Source organism: Anopheles ziemanni, chromosome 2, assembly GCF_943734765.1.
Source record: "Anopheles ziemanni chromosome 2, idAnoZiCoDA_A2_x.2, whole genome shotgun sequence".
NCBI classification, from domain to species: Eukaryota; Metazoa; Arthropoda; class Insecta; order Diptera; family Culicidae; genus Anopheles; species Anopheles ziemanni.
The window spans coordinates 94,793,068-94,813,596 of NC_080705.1; the positions used below are offsets into that span (position 1 = coordinate 94,793,068).

Sequence of the window (20,529 nt, forward strand, 5' to 3'; positions counted from 1 at the left end):
AAATGAAAATACCTTCAAAGAGAGGCTGCAGCTATATTTTATAAAAAATCAAAGATCAAGTGAGTAACCAAATTTATCATCGTCATAAAAGTGTACATTAGACTTCATTATACTGTTCACTTAACTTCATTATGTCATTATTTTTACAATGAGACAATTTGCTTAATATAGTCAGCTCTTTAATCTCAGTGTTCGAAACAATAATCAATTATTTACAAAATATGTAACGCAGCTAGCTTACCTAGAAAGTGGATAGTAAAAGCAATCATTCTACGCTGCATTACACCAATGTAGGGTTTGTTTTGCTTTTCAGTTGTTCCAGAACAAAATTAATGTAAACAGCACGTTTACTCTTTTAATATTTATTTACTTTTTCTCTTCATGCTCTGGCAGGTTTAAGAATTCGTATTGCTAATTTATTCTTTAAATTGCTGACCTGTGTCCTATATATATTCCGGGTAGTTACGGATCTCAATCCAACGTTCGCAACTTGGTAAGTTTTGCATAGACCTTTAATCGTAATTGCAATAAACATCTTAAACAATTAATTTTTCTTATTTTTTTCAGCTACGGCTGTAAGGTCGGTAATAAGACAGAATTTATATGGTCAGCGACGCGAACCGAGGAAGCATTTCAGGAGGATCCCATCATCAATTGGGATGCCATCTTATGGGTGAATCGACCAACTGAGTTGTGGGCAGTACAGTTAGTGTTGGCACTGATATCGCTTACCGAAGCACTGCTGATGGCGTACCTAGGATATAAGGTGAATGTGTTTAACAATCGTTTACATTAGATAAAACTGATACGAAACAATTGCATTTTGTAGTTATATACTCATAAGTCATAAGTGAAGAACCTAGCTGAATTGTCATATCTTGAAGCATTGACACTTATCATCCCGTTATCGGATGAAATTTCATTTCAAATTTCATTGGTTTTGATTGTAATATCTCCTGTAATATAGTATTTCAGTATTCTCTGCATAAAAAAATATAAAAAGAATTTGCTACGACGGTCAATCTAATCATCACGCTTTTTTCTAATTTTCAAGCCTTTGTTATAATAGCCAATCAGTACATCTTGCAATTTTTTAAATGTGCGCTAAGGCATTTTTTTGTGACATGGCCTGGAACATGGTATCATTGCTCGCATATCAAGACATTGCCAAAAATAGTCGAGAAACTGCAAAAAAAGTGAAAAATGTATTTATTAAATGGAAGGTGTATAAGATTGCTTAAACGACTTACATCAAATGTTGTTCCTTCACATAATTGGTCGATTGGTTCCTTTTCATGGAGTGTAATTTTATGCTTTATCTTTTTTTCAGGGCAATATATGGCAGCAAATTTTATCATTTCATTTTATTCTAGAACTTGTCACAACGATACCATTTGCGGTTACGGTAAGATTAACATTTTATATCCTTTTGTTATCAAAAGCTCTATATTATACTTATTCAAAAATCGTGCACACATTTTATGATACACGAACTTACCACCAAATTTTGTATTGTAATTAATTGCTTTCTGTATAATATTTTTTTATTGAACATACAACGAAAGATAATGATATTTCATATCCGAATTTACATATCATGTTTCAATTTAAAACCAATAACTAATGTAATCTTTGTTTTTCTTATCTCTTTTACCCTCCAAAATTGAATTGTGCCCTTTGCTGCATAATAGATTTTATGGCCCCCGTTCAGGAATTTGTTTATTCCAGTCTTTCTCAACTGCTGGTTAGCGAAACGTTCACTCGAAAATATGTTTGTGAGTATATTTATACTATCACTGGAAATCGTAATTTTGGTTAAAGTATTTCCCGAGAAGTTTTCTTTATACTGGTTTCCTCACAGTACATTAAGCATCGAATATAAATAATCAATCAAACTTGTACTCTAGCGAAAAACTTGCTTCACTAGAATCCATAAATATATTTTCATCTTATCAAATTGACTGCATTTAACAATGTTTTCCTTAAAGGGGTGGGGTAATAATTATTAGTATAACTTTAACTAATAACTATTATAATAAGTATAATTTTATAACTATTAGTAAGGATAATTGCTTATCAAACGATGTCATGTTTCTATCACTGTTACTAGAATAATGTAATTGTTCATCAAAGTAATTGTTTTGAAAATTTAAATTGACTCCGCTAAAAAAATCGTTAAACAACTAATCCTGTATATCACACTATTATTACGAAACATCTGTATTATTGAATTTATTCAGGATATTCCTTCTCAGCCTGATCAAATACCAAACATAACAATTTGTCTTTAAATACTGTGCCTTAAATCTGCATTCTGCAAACTGCCACTGAAATGCATAATTAGAGTACATTTGACTCTCTTGCCTTTGGTGAAACTTTAAAATCCTATGGCATATATTTAAATCATATGGTACCACATTTAAAGATTCATTCTTGCTGTGCTGTCGCTCCCTGCTCGTTATTGCGTTCCTCAGTAAAAAATCAAAAGGATTCAGATTTATTTGTCAACAGAGGTATTTGCCATAGAATGTGTTCATAATAATACATTGGATGGAACAGATATGAAAGTATGCCGAAACTAGATTAACCCGACGCTTGCGGACATAAACTTAACTCTTCTTATGTCTTGACAACAAGAAATATTTTGGATATATAATTATAAGAGCTTTTTTGTACTTCCCAGAATGATCTGCATCGCGCAATGCAAAAGTCGCAATCGGCATTGTCGCAACAACTCACGATACTTTCAGCAACACTTCTTTGTTTAGTGTTTACGAGGTAAGTTGGAAAAAGTTGTCTTGTAACCGGTTATGATTCAACTAGAGGAATCCATATACAAATTTTTACTTCTGAATAAGATTAATTAAGATTAATTAACAATTTACCTCTGCTAAGATAGCGTAAACCATGCTTAAACTAGATTAAGCCAAATATGATCATCTCACATTTAATATCAGTAGAATAAAAATATTAAGTTCTTGAATTTTTAGCCATTAAATTGTCAGATTACTTTTACGTGACTATCTTGTCTTCACAGCGTTTGTGGTATACAGCATTTTCAACGGGCAGGACATCGCCATCTAAATTTGTTCCAGAGTACCTATTATGTGGTAGTAACTTTTTCTACTGTAGGCTATGGTGATTTTGTACCCGACATATGGCCTTCTCAGCTCTTCATGGTCATCATGATATGCGTGGCATTAATCGTACTTCCGACGCAGGTTAGTGTAAAGTTGTGTTTTTAAGAATGTCCCAGGGTGTGGCTGATTTATGTCATGTTCAATGGGTCATAATTCATTGATAAATATACGTATTAAAATATTGCCTTTTGGGCGCATATATTTTAAAACAAGTTTCGTCCAACAAATATTTACCATATGATTGATTTTGTTTTGCGTCAACCTTACTACTTCTCTGGTACAGTTTGAGCAGTTGGCTTTCACTTGGATGGAACGACAAAAGTTGGGCGGTAGCTACTCATCCCATAGAGCGCAAAGCGAAAAGCACGTTGTGGTTTGTTCGACAACGCTTCACGCCGACACTATCATGGATTTCTTGAACGAGTTTTATGCACATCCGCTCTTACAGGATTATTACGTCGTTTTACTCAGTCCAATGGAGCTCGACACAACTATGAGAATGATCCTTCAGGTACCAATCTGGGCTCAACGCGTCATCTACATACAGGTATAAAAGGAAATGCAGCATTACTAGCCGATTTAACGATTATAATTTTGAAATGGATGTCAGATGAGGTTGGCTTTACTTATTCACTTAAGAATTATTCACAATATAGAGCGAGAGGGAAATTGGTACTAGTTATCTTGTTATTTTGTTATCAAAACATTACGTTATGCTCACGATATCCTATAAAAATATGTTGCAAATCATCCACCATGAGTGGAATAATTTTTAATAGCTATATTTTTATTATATTACATCACTTGTTAGGAATCGTTTTCTTTTTATTTATTATTTATTTTATTACAATTATTTCTTCTTTAGTTTATAGCACTCTTTTAGTCAAGCAAACTTATTCTTCTATATGAATTTTACGTAGGGCTCATGTCTCAAAGATGGTGACCTAGCCCGGGCCCGTATGGCTGAAGCAGAGGCATGCTTTATTCTGGCGGCCCGTAGCTATGCCGATAAGACAGCTGCTGACGAGCACGCAATTCTTCGGTCATGGGCAGTAAAAGACTTTGCACCCAATATTCCGCAGTATGTACAAATTTTCCGGTAAGGTTATCCAATAAATGCCAATGATATGGTTTTTAAATTCACTTCATTTTTTCCAGGCCTGAAAACAAATTGCATGTAAAATTTGCTGAACACGTTGTCTGCGAGGACGAATTCAAATATGCACTTCTGGCTAACAATTGTACATGCCCCGGAGCGAGTACACTTGTTACACTTCTGCTACATACATCACGAGGACAGTAAGTGTTACTAGAGCAGGTGCATGCACTGGAGCACACTTTTAAAAGTTGCCCTTGCAATTTTAACAGCAACTAAAACATTTGGGCGTATATGTTATTTTGTTAGGTACAGCGCAGTCTGCTTGATCTGGGCGTTACCGTTTCAAACTATGGTGTATGAGTAGTTGATTAGGCTTTTCAGTGTAATGGTACAAAACAGTACTGATAGATGCATAATTTTTCTCAGAAGTGCATTACAGACAGATGACTAATAAACCAACTTTTGTTGTTGAACGATGTATTCTTTAATATTTTTTTTGGGTGAGCTCACTGGTGGCAATAGTTTATATAGTATTTTTTTACACATTGCCCAATTAATAGTACTATGTTTTGTACTAACTTCGACTGTGAAAGTAAATGTAGCAAAAAATTTCAAAGTATAAGAAAATTAAACATTTTGCTTGACCTGATATACTAGTATACATGAAATCGCAAGCACCGACTCTTTTTTATTCGATAGACTAAAATAAGCTGGTTTGCGAGTGAAGGATTTTAACACAATTTATCTTGTTTCATATGCTATACTCTCAGGGAAGGACAACAATCCGCGGAGGAGTGGCACCGGCTATATGGCAAGTGCTCGGGGAACGAAATTTATCATATCGTGCTCGGGGATAGCAGGTTCTTTGGGGAGTACGAAGGCAAAAGTTTCACTTACGCTAGCTTTCATTCCCATCGCAAGTAAGTTGTTTTTAATACTAAGAGTTTTTATTGAGTCTATTGCAATCATGATCCAAAAGTTCAAGATCTCTCACCATTATTATTCAAATTAATGCCAGGTATGGAGTAGCTTTGGTTGGAGTACGTCCTGCTGAACTTCCTGAATTCTACGAAGATACGATCCTGTTAAATCCCGGCCCAAGGCATATCATGAAGAAGGATGACACTTGCTACTATATGAGCATAACCAAGGAAGAGAACTCTGCTTTTGTAGTTAACCAAAACCACAATCAAAGCCCGGATCAACCACCTAAAGAAGGTACGTGGAACACCAAAAAATATTATATCTACACTTTTCACAAATTTTCCATCGATTTCAAATATAGTTATCCTCGAACAATACCACTTATGTTTTTTATGGCAATAAATCAAAATTGTGTAGCTTTTTTGAATTCAATAATAGGAAGGCCATTCTGTGTGGTAAGAGTAATTAATTTCATGGTATCACGAATGATTTGATTTTATTTCATATTCAATTTATTATACGTGGTGTTATTTTCTGTTTTTTGAGTTGCTGAATGATGCGTGTAAAAGACAAGCTTCAGTGTCTTAGTGTTCGCTACGGACTGGATTAATGTAGTTTGATAGGTTTAATTTTTTACACGCTTAATAAAGTTTGTGTTCCTTAGTGTATATTACTAGCTACATTGAAACACATCAACTGGTTAACACTACAGGCACTAGACCATTTTATAGTAGCTAAACTTCAACACTTTTAACCACGAGAGGAGAAATTGTTTTGGACGGTATTCATCACCATTTTTATAATAATTCATTTAACAGTAAAAGCCTACATTGTGTTTTATAATTCCTACTTTACATTTTGATTACAATGAACCTTATACCATTGGGAAATAAAACAGTTTTCGAATATGTAGCATGTATTTAAAATAAACTCATCCATTCAATGCATTGAAACAAAAATGGTGTTGTCATGAATGAAATTGACATACTGCACTTCATACAACCTCTTAATTCTTTTTTTAATTGTACCTATCAGTCTCCTCAAACAACAACAACGACATCACTAACAACAATCACAACATCAACAACAACACCAATGGCGGTGGTGGAAGTGTTCCTCTCATGGCCCCAGTGCCTTCGGTCTGCGTACGTGTGCCTCATAGTCCCAGTCTTAATTCGGTCAACTCAGATAGTCCGGACTCACCACGGGGTTGTAGTAAACCAGCAATCGACAGTAATGACTTCACGACACTGGCCGTGCGTGAGTGATCTCCAAAACTTTTCGATCCGCTCTCAAATCTAATCTAGCCATTTCCTAGCTACCTTATACTAGCCATCAACCCCTTTTGGATTGATTATTTTCATCCATGCTGCTGAATTTTTTGTCTGCCAGCTTGTACTTTATAGATCGTCCTCGTTTTCGTAACGTTATTATACCAGGTTCCTTTCCATATTTTCTAACTAATACTTACTGTGTTGCCTTATTCTTCTGGCTCTATTTTACATACTTTATGTGTGCATGACTCTGAGAGAAATTTGCTTTGAACTAACCGTCAAGTATATTCCATTGTCTTCTTCTTCTTCTTCTTCTTGGCGTAACGACCTCTTGGTCATGCCTGCCCGTTAAGGGCTTACGAGACTTGTTTCCCTGATGTACGTGGATAGTCAGTCCTCTCGTACAGGGGAGGGTCCGGTCTCGGTTGGGATTCGAATCCACGCCGTCGAGGTGGTGAGCCCCGGCGCTCATGGACCGATTTTTCTAACCGGCGCTCGGCTGTCGCGGACCCCATCACTCACTATTATAACCGAATAGCAATTGAAAAGCGATCTTTCATACTGTTCAAATGCTTCTTTTTTCAACCAATGGATTTCCAAAAGATGAATCCACACAGGAAACAGCATAATCGTTGTGGATAGTTTAGTGTACCTTTCACCCTTACTCAAAAACTTGCGTGCAATGTTAAAAAGTCTAAATTACCCTTTCCCTCAATTATTAGGATAGTGACATGTCAATAATCGAAACAGCGATTATTGATCAATATTTTTTCCATTCGTACAAGTGGTTACTTTAAATTCAACGTAGTGATTGATTTGCACATTATATCCGTTTCGGTTTATAATTACAGGTTGACCCTGGTTTTCGTCGACCTCGGTTTACGTCGTTTGACAAATCGTTATAGTAGCATACTTTGTTATTTACTCATACGATATAATGCAGTTTGTATGGCAGAAGATTCGAACATGAACTTATAAACGACTTGGTGCAAGTTTCCCGCTTCAGACTGCTTTGCTCAATAAGAAATGTTTTTTAATTGAATCATTGAATGTATTATTGTAAAGCTACACGGCATGGAAACCAAGAAATTAAAACGAAGTATAAAACGATTCGTGGCCATTGATTTGATGGAAAAACACACAAACTTCGTTTGTGTTCGAAGAACACCATCAAATCTACCGTTAAAAGTTCGGATGAGATGAATGTACCTAGGTAACGTTTGTTCTGTGTCTGTTAAGAGTTCAGTAGGTATTATAAACATAGAAATTATGGAAATTTGATATGAATTTTTGGGCGCTAGCCCCGGGTTTCATCGCTGTCAAAGTACCATTCGGTTATTAAAAACCGAGGCCGGCTTGTATCTCACCTCATCGGTTTATCTCACAAGATAAACTTACATGGCTTGATCTTTTACCTTTTATCACCTAGCTATCTGTATCCTTTTGAGACTTATCTATTAAGTACAACTTATTGATTCAATGACTCATCATTGGTATGAGTTATTTAATTTTCTATCTATTGCTTAACTTTTCTGTTACATTCATTCATACCAGAACGTAGATAAAAACACCTCCAAATATGGAAATTCAAACATGAAAATGAACGAATAATCGCAAAACCCAACCTACTTTTATCACCATAGGTGGTTTCTTATTATCCATATAAAACAATTCGCCATATAAAAAAGTTGTCTTGTTCTCCACAACAGACATATCCATCAAAACAGCAAATGTTTTGCTGTTGTACTGCGTTTTATTAATAGGATACTGCCATATTTGATTATATTTGATGACGTTTTAGTGAATGTGAGTTGAATTGAAGCGAAATTAGCAGTAATGGGTGGGCAAGACAAAATACGTCAAATGTTTTATTGTTGGATCTAATGGTACACCTAAAATAAAACTGGTTTCTGTGTTTAAGTCTTCAAATTTGAAAATAAAATGTTCTAATAGGTAAAGTTGTGCGAATACGCCGGCAACAAACTCGACCAATGAGTATTGGGAAACCCCCATGGGTGCGTAAATTTAGATTCTACCGAAATCAGACGTATCCCTTTACGAGAAGACTGGCCATCTACATGAGAATCGGGAAAAAAGTTACCAGTGGCATCACTCATTCATTCATTGAGAATCATTGTTTAGAATGTCCATGTCATTAACTCATTTTATATATTTGATGATCCAGGGTACATAGACTTGTGAGCAAGAGATGAATGAAACTTTCTTTGTATCTCTCTTAAAAATAATTCCATTGCATGCATGTTCTTGGTCTTCTGTTCATCTTTGCTGTAAGAAGCTTACTCAAACTGTCTACCATTATGTTAATTATTGAGTATTTAAGATATGGTTATAAGTACAAATAAGTATGGGATTAAATTTGCATAAGATAAAATTAGTCACACAATGTTTAAACCCTAGTATATCTCACTCTCATTGCAGCAACAACATACAGTGAAAGTATCGCAAACAGTGCCACAAACCCAGCACTACTGAGCAATTCAATCCCAATAGCAGATGCAAAATCAAGCTACAAGGATGTTTCTTCTTCTCACGCGGCCGCAACAGTTAACAACTCTACAACCACTACACAATCAACACTTGGACCTCCTGCCATCTCTTCTGCAAATCATCTCGAAATCCCGAGCAGTAACAATCCGAACCTTCTAAGTCCAGACATTTTAAATCAACGTAGAGGTAGCCCCTTGTCCTAATATCATTAAATAATCTGCAGCTTACCTTCGTTTTCTTTTATTTATCTATACATAGGAAGTCGGCGACCATCGATTCTTCCGGTTCCGGACATGTTCACCTCATCGTCGTTTAGTATTTCTGGAGAGGATGGCATCGATGGTGAAGACAACGAGAGCGACGATGAAATCGACGATGATGTTCCTTGGCGCTCACCGTCAGAAAAGATTGCGTAAGTATTTCAGATCGTATGTAAGTCGCTATCATAAATGTACCTTGAAATACTTATCAACCCAGTTGCCATTTATTTTTAACGTCAGATTTACTCGTCAGAAACCGCGTTCCAGACTAGCCAAGGACGCAAATATGTGAAAAATAATTGTACTTGTAATGAAATACAGTGAGAATTTAGCAATTACAAAATTGCACCAGTTAAGGGAAACCAACTACCAAAATATACTCCAACATATGTCAAAGTTGTGTTAAATGTATATATTTACATAATTTTTATAAATACAAATTTATTTTATATAAATATATGTGTGAAAATAAGAGAAGCAGTATGCTTGCTTGCTATTTCAAATGTTGTTGCAAACAATACTACACCAGACTAATAGTTGAACGCATTCATTTAAGGGCTGTTGAAAATGATGGAATAGGGATCAAAAGTTGTGCGAATAAGAACCTCTTTCGGAATTGCTATGCAGGAAGTATGAGTTGCGGGGAAGAAAAGTCGAACATATGATAACGATAAACCATCACTTCTCAGATAGATGTGTTTATGTGGCTTTTTACACAACCTTTTTAACGAATATTTAATTCAATGTAAAATATTTATAAATAGATTATATTTCTAGTATTTTCTACACACAACCATGAGTTTCTTGAAGTACTTCTTAAATTTTTTGATTTATCAGATTTCTTACAAATTCGTATTATTGCCTGATCTTTCCTTCTACTTCTTTTCTATTCTCGCAAATCTGCACGTCTTCTGCACGAATGAAACTCAACTTCGTCGAATAATATCGAGACTTCTACCTTTCCCCAAACCATTTTTTCTAACACCCTTATTTTTGTAAAATGCACAAAACTAATTGTTAATATCGTAAATAACCATGATCTTTCATCAAATCAATATCACAACAATCCCTGTTGAATCCTTTTTATATAATCATACATCTTCACACTATTTTTGTACACTTTCGCCTTTCGAACCCCACAACAAAAATTAATCCCTAGTACCGGAAGTGTAGATCTCTCACTCTTGCAAACGGTTTCGTTCGTCCTGAGTTCATCCGACGAATCACAATGTTGTAGTACAACCTCCAATACCAAAGATTCTACTCACACACCCCCTGCATGGCATACTGATTGTTCCCGGTAAGTGTTTTTCCTCTTCCACTTCTAATGGTTATTTGGTATAAGCCACCATAAGACGAGGGCAGTAATTTATGATTTTGCTTTCATTTTTGGCTAATATTGTTAAAAATTATTATTTTCTAACATATAGCATATTTTTCTTAATTATATAAATGTATGTTGATATATCGAATATATTTATATATAGTCACTCATAGTGCCTTTCTTATTTTTTCACTGTTCTGCTTCTGTAGAAGATTTTACATTTTGCATTAAATGTTATTTTGCATTCACAAATATATGACTACGATTATTGCTACAGCATCCTTATTAACTCCAACACTTTTCCAAGTTTTCTTTTCCTTTTTTGGTTCCACTTTAACAACACTCCTTTGGATCATTTTTGCACGATCAACTTGCGGTTCTATGCTGGCTGATATAATTAAATCATAAAAACTTCATTATATTTAAATGATATGAAGGAGTGCAACATAGGTAAAGTGAAGCAAACGTTATTGGCGATGTTTAAGATAGCAATCCTAAATTTTCACTCAAATGTCGTATTTTTCCAATCTAGCGTTATTAGTACGTTCTGTTGTAATCAGCAATATAAAGTAGTATTGAAGCATGCAACAGTTTATATTGAAAATTAGATCAGTGATAAGCTTGAGAGAACAAAATACTAACGAAAAGAGTTCTTTAATAGGATTTTGAAGAATACTAATTTTAAAAAAGAATAGAAATCTTCTGTTAAAAGTAGTAAACTATCGCTATTGTTAGTCAAATTTCATGTGTGACAATTATTTTTAATTCAAACGTGTTTCTGGCGTTGTATTTCAAAATGACCTTTGCTATTTTGTAACCAAACAATGAAATTCAGTATGATGATTGTAATTGTCGGACGTAATGTACTGGAAAATTTAAATCCATCAGTAACAAATTGAAACGCATTGTTAAATTACATTCGCAATAATACGATCTGCTATTTGTCATATTTAATCAAAATGAATTCAATATATTTATAATGATCTACTTTTGAATATTGTTTTAGGATTGTAAAAGGATTTCCACCAGTTTCACCGTTCATCGGCGTTAGCCCTACGCTTTGCTTTTTGTTGAAAGAAAAGAAACCTCTTTGCTGTCTACAACTAGCTCAGGTTAGTAACTCTTTTCCCACCTCTTTTTACCCACCTTAGTAAAACTTATGAATTGCTCTTGGATATCGCATTAACAATTTATTTTCTATGATACTGTAGGTCTGCGAACACTGTAGCTACAGAAATGCCAAGGAGTATCAGTGGCAAAACAAAACCATAATTCTAGCTGCCGACTATGCATCGAATGGAATCTACAACTTTATTATTCCTTTGAGGGCTCACTTTAGATCAAAAACATCCTTAAATCCTATCATTCTGCTGCTGGAGCGAAGGCCAGATATAGCTTTCTTAGATGCAATTTCCTATTTTCCTCTGGTAATTATCAGTTACTCAGATAGATACTTTCTAAATGGATTGAAATATTGATTCATAATTTATTATTTTTATATTTTTTCTTCAGGTCTACTGGATGTTGGGCTCGATTGACTGTCTCGATGATCTTCTTAGAGCCGGTATTACTTTAGCAGAGAATGTTGTTGTTGTCAATAAAGAACTGTCTAATTCAGCAGAAGAAGACACATTAGCCGATTGCAACACAATCGTTGCAGTTCAGACTATGTTTAAGTAAGCATTTTTCTGCGATGGGGACGAAATTGTGCCAAATTGTTTACAATGTCTTCGAGAACTGACAGTGAACTTTTTTTTAATTTTCAGATTTTTTCCTAGTATAAGAAGCATCACCGAATTATCACAAAGCTCAAATATGCGATTCATGCAATTCCGAGCACACGATAAATACGCTTTGCATCTTAGCAAAATGGAGAAGGTATTGGTTTCAACTAATTTGCGAGCGAAGTCTACTCACGAGACTCTTCCCATCTTTTCATGTGAACAAATCTCTGACGCCCAGCGAGAGAAAGAACGCGGTTCGCACATATCATATATGTTCCGTCTACCGTTCGCTGCTGGAAATGTGTTTAGTGCTTCCATGCTGGACACATTGCTGTATCAAGCTTTCGTTAAAGATTATGTCATTACGTTTGTTCGTCTACTACTTGGGATCGATCAGGCCCCGGGAAGCGGCTTTCTTACCTCGGTAAGGTCAGAAAAATCCTGCCAAAAGCTCATACCAAACATGAAAAAAGCTCCTGTAATAAATTATAGCATAGACATCGTACCATGTAAAGTAAAATAATCAAAGTTTAATAATTTTTCATAAACCTATAGGTTTGATGTGTACTATCAAACCCTGTGTACTATTACAAACCAGTTGATTAGTTTCAATAATATAGTTTTATGGATTCAACAAAAAAAATCATCAACTGTTATTCCACAATTTGAACTATAATTTAACGTTTATTTATTCTATCTTGCTCTACGCTACATTTACATCTTGTTTAATATTGCAGATGAAGATTACAAAAGACGATATGTGGATTCGAACATACGGTCGGCTGTACCAAAAGCTCTGTTCCACGACATGTGAAATTCCTATTGGTATCTACCGAACGCAGGATACGTCAAGCGCTGATGCATCACATGTGAGTAATTCACCTGTCGCCGAAAAGTGGCGTCCGTTTGGATCATTTGGGACCTTTAAACATTGTGTGCGGTTGCGACCATCGGTGAGTCCAATTCATTAAAGCCCAGCAAGATAAACGAACTTGACAAAAAATCCAAAATAAACTACATACAAAAGATGTCTTAGAATCTCTTTTGCTCATCTCATTTTTTTATCATATAAATCGTTGCTGTCACTCATTTGCAATTTATTAATAATTCATCTCACTTTTAGTTATGTCTTTTGTTTATCATCTTGGCTTACATTAACAAATAGTTGACCATTTCGAAAAAGTTTCTTACTTCAAAAACGATTTTTTGTTAAAATTAAATTGTTGATTTCGACTTTTTTCTATTTATATCTTCCGTCCTGTTTTTTTGTGTACTGTTTTTGTTATATCTCTCAATCTGTTAATAATACCCCGTTTTCCCTGTCAAGTTTATTTAAATTATAACAGCCAAACGAGAAAATTTACTCACTCACATTCATACTTGACCAACGTATGTTATAGCCTAAACACACTGGTAATCAATGGTGGCATTGCTAAAGCCACTGTACTGTCAAACGAGTGTGCCGTTGGTGAAATGAGCTTACTCAATACACTAAATTGACAGTCTAGTGACTTTGCCAAGCCACCATTGGTGACCAGTGTGATAAAACAATTACAAAACACATAGAACTTCAGCCGCTTTTTTGCATAACGGTATGAGATTTTTACGAAGATATTCCGCATACCTCAAGTATGTCTGTAAATACTTTTTAAACCAACTGTCACAACAATGTCGGAGGAAAAATGGCTTTGACCAGTCCTCTCTTTTAACTGATCTTGATAATACACATCGTGTTGGGAAATATGATGTACCCAAAGAGGTATAAGTCTTCGATATTAAAATTCAATCAATATAATATTTTTCGTATCTATTACAGTTTGCCTTTCATTTTGTTTGTTGAAATTTTATTCTCTTCGAATCATAACATCATTATAATCTTCCACCTTGCTTCACTTAACTTTCTAGACAAGGTTTGCTCTATTACGGCCCTTTTTTTCTTCAACTTTATTCAATCTAGTGTAATTACTATACATCTTTGTCTTACAAGCTTACCTGAATTTAAGGTTATTTTTATAATTCATCAAACAACACTAAGTAAAAAACCTACCAAAGAGTAAAATATGTCTTAAACCAATGTTGGACGAGTTATTTGATCGCACACGCACACAGTGAGTTTTTATACTAATATTGTTCATTTTATGCATTACTAAACATTTTCAAATTTAATATAATTACAAAAAAAACTTATTAGTTAGATTTCACTAGTTTTGAACGATGTTTTAAAAGTTTTTTACTAACAAATTATCTATCTTTTTGTTTTAACAATCAGCAACTGTTAGAGAGTATTGATCTAACTGAAGCAAATGAAATGATATAAATAAACTTTTAGGCGTATTCAATTTATCATGTAGTCATAGGATTTCATACAGTGAGATTAGTAAACTAAGCGTGATGAAACCACGGTTTATCGTATTGGCCTCCATTACAATGCAGATGCTAGTTATATTTATCCTGCAACGTCATACTGAAATCATACTAAAAAGTATTTTCTTAGAATTCATTTGCACTGTCACATGGAACCTTCCATGATATTTGTAATATTTTTAGATGCTTTAGTAATTTTGACGCTTCTGGTAGAATGTATTATATTAGCTGAGTTCATGTTAACCACATGGAATGCGCATTACCTGAAAAGATATAATATCATTCTTTTTGACTGTATTGTAATCATTGGGTTAATCGTTTGGTAATTTGTTTCATAGAGTTTTGTAAAAGGATTGGTGATTGCTTCTTAGTAAATTATGAAAATTACCATTTCAGTCAATTAAATTTCAATAAACATTTACTATATGATATTGGAAAGACCATTTCAAAAGGACTGCTTTAATAGATTTAGAGTTGTTGGTATCATGACTCAGTTATCGGCGATTTTCGTACATCTCTCAACATTGTTGACCATGAAAAATGTTAATGTGCGCATTACATGTTGTAAAAAAATCCGCTTTTATACTACCTACACTTTCTGCCTTCAAGTAGCGTGCATTTATGTTTATATTATAAATCATGGTTCATTGTACGTTTTTATATCACTCTCAATTAGTATTGATGAGCTTGTCGAGTTAAACTAATTTTCCATCTGATTTGAAATCTGTTCATATTCTATTTATTGCTCGCTTTTGAAAATCGCGCATGTTTTAATGATTGAAAAATCAATACAAATCACCTAAACATGTAGTATGAGGAAGAAGTGGTTACAACCACCGCCACCGCTAGCAGCACCTCAGCCAGCGGTGTACCGATCAAGGGCGTTGCAGAAGCGAACCTTCGAGGTGTAACCTATCGTCCACCACCAGCGACGATTCGCAAATCATCGTCTTGCCTGGGTGGATGCACCGCGCGTAAAGGATCCAGTGTAAGTTCTTTACTTTATCACTGTCTCTCATTTATGTATGCTCTTTCTGGACACCACCTACGTTTTCCACACTACCTCAGTCTCTTAGCTCTCTGTTCCCCGTTTAAAAAAAACTCTTTGTTAGAACTAAATTCACTACGCTAAAGCACGTTTTCAATTGTCGTGTGCAAGTTTTGCAACAATTTTCCAAAATAAAACACTTCAAAGGCAAACTAAAAAAAAAATTTAACTTACACAATGCTTTAAAACAACACGATACCCTATTAAATATAGAGCGTGTTAATAGTAATTATGTGGTCTTGACGGTTTATTTTTGGGCAGATCTTATAAGCAGTGCTTTATTCTGTTTGTGTAAACACACTGTTATGTTGTTATGACACAGGTCACTAAGGCAAGGCAAATTGATTGAATTGCAAAAAAGAATGACGCCTGAGATGGTGAAATGAGCCTGCTCATACCCCACGCTATCATTGTGTGGGATTTCCTGTATTTGACGTGTTTATCTTGATTTGAAAATGATAATTGTTTCTTGTTTTTCTACAAATAAATTATATCGATAGTTAATAATAATCTTGTAGTTTTTAAGTTCTCGCAGGTTTACAAACGATTGAATTGTTATGTGAATATAATTTTTGTTTGCGAGAATTCAGACAAGTCCAGGTAGTAGTTCTAAATTGTCAAGGTTTGATGTAGATTTGGACGGAGGCGTGTACGTTCCGTGCTTCTTCTCACAACGCAGCATTGATTGCAATTCATCTGAACAACACTTGGTTACAACAAAATGGGTCAACGTGCAACACAGCGCGTGAAACAATCGATGTTTTGCGTAAGCTATTATCAGGCATGATTCGTTTACGCATCGTTACGTCAATTGCCACCAATATCATGTGATATCGATACACTTTTTCTTGTAGGGTTGTTACAATGATGCCATATTTTACATATACTGGCATTAGCAGCAAAAAAATCGCGTCGATATCTCACATTTTTTTTTGTATTTAACTCTAATGATAGATAATACCTAATGAAAGAGCCTTTAGCTGCGTAAATTGGAGTTTTAACCAGTTGTTAGTGTTAAATTTTGTATCCTTCGTCATTGAATGTTATTTACAAAAATACTATCGTAAGGATATTTGTCTTAATAATCATTTTATTTTCATATATCTGTAACGCTTCCAACTTTTATGCTCTGGTTGCTTCGAACGTGGTAGTTTAATTGATCGCACCGTTCACAAACTAATTTTTTATTCATTTTTTATTTATTGCACATTTTTGGTTAATATTGTTCTATCGGTTCTATCGCTCTTTATTCTGTCGGTCTTCAAATATTGGTCAATATAGTCTTGCACTATAAGTAAGAACATGTAATAAGCGTTATTGTTATAAAAATGTCTTCCAAATAACGAACGATTCTTCTTCTGCTATGGTGTAACGACTATCTTGTAAAGACTGTCAACTTTAGAAGGTCTGTCCTCAGCGCTCATGCACTGGTTTTTGACCAGCGCATCCGCTCATAAGTCTTACTTACTTATGTGGCGCTACAACCGCTGAGCGGTCTTGGCCTGACGAAGCTCCATCCGAAACCGCTCACGGTCGCTCGCCACGCTGGTCCAATTCCGTATCCCGGCTTTATTGACGGCTTCGTCTACGCCAGGGGTCTCCAAACTACGACCTTCTCCTCCTTGGGTAAATGTGGCCCAATGCTACGGTTATTCCACCCAATGCGGCCCGCGTTAAAAAAAGTTTTGAGACCCCTGTTCTACGCCATCCTTCCACCTCAATTTAGGCCTACCACGCCTCCTTTGTCCTTAGGGCCAGCCTAAAAGGACTTTACGGTCGTACGGTGCCATTCTAATGACATGACCAGCCCACCGGAACCTAGCAAGTCTAATTCGCTGTACGACAGAGAGGTCACCGTACAGCTCTTAGAGCTCGTCGTTATAACGGCTCCTCCATTGTCCCTCCTCACATACGGGGCCAAAAATCCTCCTGAGCATCTTGCTCTCGAACACGGCTGCTCAAAAGTCTGAGATCCTCAAAAAGAACTTCGTTTTACAATAAAAGTTGAACCTTGACTGTCTACTGTAGAGGGTATGTGCCTCAGCGCTCATGCACTGGCTTTTGACCAGCGTATCCGCTCAAAAGTTGAACTTTGATCGAAAGTATGAGAAGGAAGACATAAAGATCTTATGACATCGTAGTTTAGATATTGCATTTGCACTTATTGGATTCATTGCAACAAACTCAATCATTTGGTTATTTTCATATACATTGTGAAAATTAATCAACCTACCGAAACGGTAAGTACCTTCGCGCTACAATTCCGACTGTCGAGTTACAATCAACTTGAAAATCAATTAACAATTGTTCTTCTTTAGGTGAGATTATAAAATAAGTTTAGAATATTATTCTTGTTGTTCCATCATGCACCCTTTTCAAACATGTGTATGCTGGAAGTTCCAGTAACAGTTTAAATAAAAAAGCATGAGTAGTGTAAACTATTTGCTCATCGGTTAAATCACTTGGACTGAATGATCGAATTTAACAGCGATGGAAAATACCAAGCAAATGTCGGATGGAATTCCGTAAGCAGAGATGACATTCCGCGAGCAAGGAATACCACATGTTTTACTTCAAGTGTCATATATGTTACAAGCTACGTTGCACCGTCATTATTTTATTATTCAGTATCTTTAGTATGGAACACAAACACTATTAGAGCATATATGTTTTTCTGCTGTGTAAAAAATCACCTCACACCAATGAAATATATTTGATTCTATCAATTCTACGTGATTCAATTTAAATATGATAATGAAGATTTTATTTTCGTCACATATCCCATGTAAAAAATCCATATGTACACCACTGCATACATCACATGCATAACCACTGTAAAATGTAGCATATGTAGGTTAATGGTACAGCATTCCTTCATCATTCCTATGTCATAAATACTTTCTAACGTTTATTAAATATTACTTCATATGTTAACCTAACTAACTACGCATTTTACGTTATCATTATTTGAGTTTACAAATTTTATCCCGAATTGTTGATGTATATTGGTGGAGGCTTTTGTTTCGTTCAATTTTATACTGTGTTTACATCATTCTATGAAGCACAACAACGCTTCTATTCGCACACTGTGGCGCACTGAAGAAAAACAACGCGACTTTATAGCAACAGTTTCATAACACCTTTTTAAGATGGGGTTTATTCTTTTTTCTTTTTTTTTTCTCAACCGCAACAAAATTTGAAATTATATGCGGAACGCCATCTACGTTCCTGGGTCTGTATCTGTTCCTGCTCGTGTTAATACTTTTTTGCAGTATTCGATTAACATAGCCGACGAAGCACGAGATAACCACGTACAGCAAATCGAACGTGCTGAGATCGCTAATCTGGTACGCAGTCGAATGGAATCATTAAACTTACCGAGCATCGATTACGACGACGTGAGCGAAAAGCGAAATCATCTCTCGTATGTCATTATCAATCCGTCGTGTGATCTGAAGCTAGAAGAAGGGGATATCATGTAATAATTGTATAAACAGTAGTAATCATATAGCAGTATCGTTTATAAAGGAGTTTTCACGTGTTGCTTCTTTTTTCAGCTACCTTGTACGACCTTCTCCATTCTCTGCGCAAAAAACGTTCGAGCGCCACAACTCACGGCGCAAATCCAACATATCTTTCTGTTCCAACATCAATCTAGCGGCGGCGGCCGGCTCACGTCGCGGCTCTGGCATCGGTCTGAACACCATCGGAGGACCGCAGCCGATGTCAGGTTACGTAACGCCCCGGGCGCCTCCGCTGGTCACAACAAAATCGAATTCTCTATCTCTTCCAGATAGTCCTAATGCATTGGGACAGATGCGAGGAAGGAGTAATTCCTTGAGGGTATGCACCTGAAAAGCCGATGTCCCGCTGTAAATGATGTGAGATGCTTCGTTTCGTTTTTTCTCATAGATTGACAGTGACATTCTCCTACGACGCTCCAATTCACTGAGGCAAGGACTACCGAACATTGGAGCATCGGGACGACGAAAATCATCGTTAGAGGAAATTGGTATAAGTCACTTCGCTACACTCATGCAGGCAACAAACCATTCTAATCCGATAAAGATAGCTCTGAATGGCAGTATTGGCTTGGAGGTAAGGCGTCGTTAACGTATAGAATGTGTATCAAATTATAATTATTATTTATTCTTCAGGTAACTCCTCCGGAAGAACCTCTTCCTATCATTGGTGTTCCTTGCTTAAGCGGTGGAGTTAATCCTTCGACACTCGGCGGTTCGGGGCTAGCAGGTTCGACGATTGGTGGGTCTACTCTTGGTGGTTCGTCGCTCGGCCTAAGTACTGCCATCGAGTCAAATAATAGCGCGTCTACACCCAACATTCAGATGCAAAACGAATCTTCGTCACAACCACAGCATTTACATGGAACGATAGTATGATACAACCTAATGTGGGGCCGCAGGCTCCGCTCAGCGGTGCGCAGCAACAAGTGGATATAGAACAAACCAACTATCCATCCTGTTAAGCAAAAGTATTAGTTTGTATGATACAACCTAATGTGGGGCCGCAGGCTCCGCTCAGCGGTGCGCAGCAACAAGTGGATATAGAACAAACCAACTATCCATCCTGTTAAGCAAAAGTATTAGCCTAAAAGACTCACACATTTCGTAACATTTCATTGCAACTATAAGTTAAAATCTCGTAGTTTGAGCGGTGGAATATGTGGTACTCCCGCAAACTCCTCAAGATAGCTGATTACTAACCCAGTACAGTACCAAAAAATCATATAAGGTCGATGCAAACAGATGAAATTAAAGAGGTAGGAAAGGCAACTAGTAACGTATAGCAATCAAGGATAGAACTATATGGTAGTATGAAACATGACCAACGACAATGAATCGCG

The 20,529-nt window shown here is 35.9% G+C and overlaps 1 protein-coding gene across 1 annotated transcript; it reads left to right on the forward strand.

Moving 5' to 3' along the window:
- Window positions 1-676: 676 nt before the first annotated feature.
- On the forward strand, window positions 677-20,158 carry LOC131281160 (potassium channel subfamily T member 2). Its single transcript, XM_058310419.1, has 23 exons — window positions 677-766; window positions 1,331-1,405; window positions 1,692-1,775; window positions 2,684-2,778; window positions 3,038-3,221; window positions 3,424-3,513; window positions 3,589-3,687; window positions 4,061-4,239; window positions 4,299-4,439; window positions 5,010-5,159; window positions 5,258-5,457; window positions 8,877-9,131; window positions 9,204-9,357; window positions 11,536-11,641; window positions 11,741-11,956; window positions 12,042-12,205; window positions 12,296-12,407; window positions 12,492-12,677; window positions 12,991-13,122; window positions 18,938-19,143; window positions 19,223-19,508; window positions 19,578-19,763; window positions 19,823-20,158. The coding sequence occupies exons 1-23, from the start codon at window positions 746-748 to the stop codon at window positions 20,063-20,065; spliced, it is 3,564 nt and encodes a 1,187-aa protein (XP_058166402.1). The 5' UTR covers window positions 677-745; the 3' UTR covers window positions 20,066-20,158.
- The last annotated feature ends 371 nt before the right edge of the window (window positions 20,159-20,529 follow it).

Excerpts from the sequence above, each read along its gene's own strand:
- LOC131281160 (XM_058310419.1), top strand. The coding sequence starts at position 746 with ATGGCGTACCTAGGATATAAG. Across the intron at positions 11,642-11,740 it reads GCTGTCTACAACTAGCTCAG|GTCTGCGAACACTGTAGCTA; the intron begins GTTAGTAACTCT and ends ATGATACTGTAG. Across the intron at positions 11,957-12,041 it reads CAATTTCCTATTTTCCTCTG|GTCTACTGGATGTTGGGCTC; the intron begins GTAATTATCAGT and ends TTTTTTCTTCAG.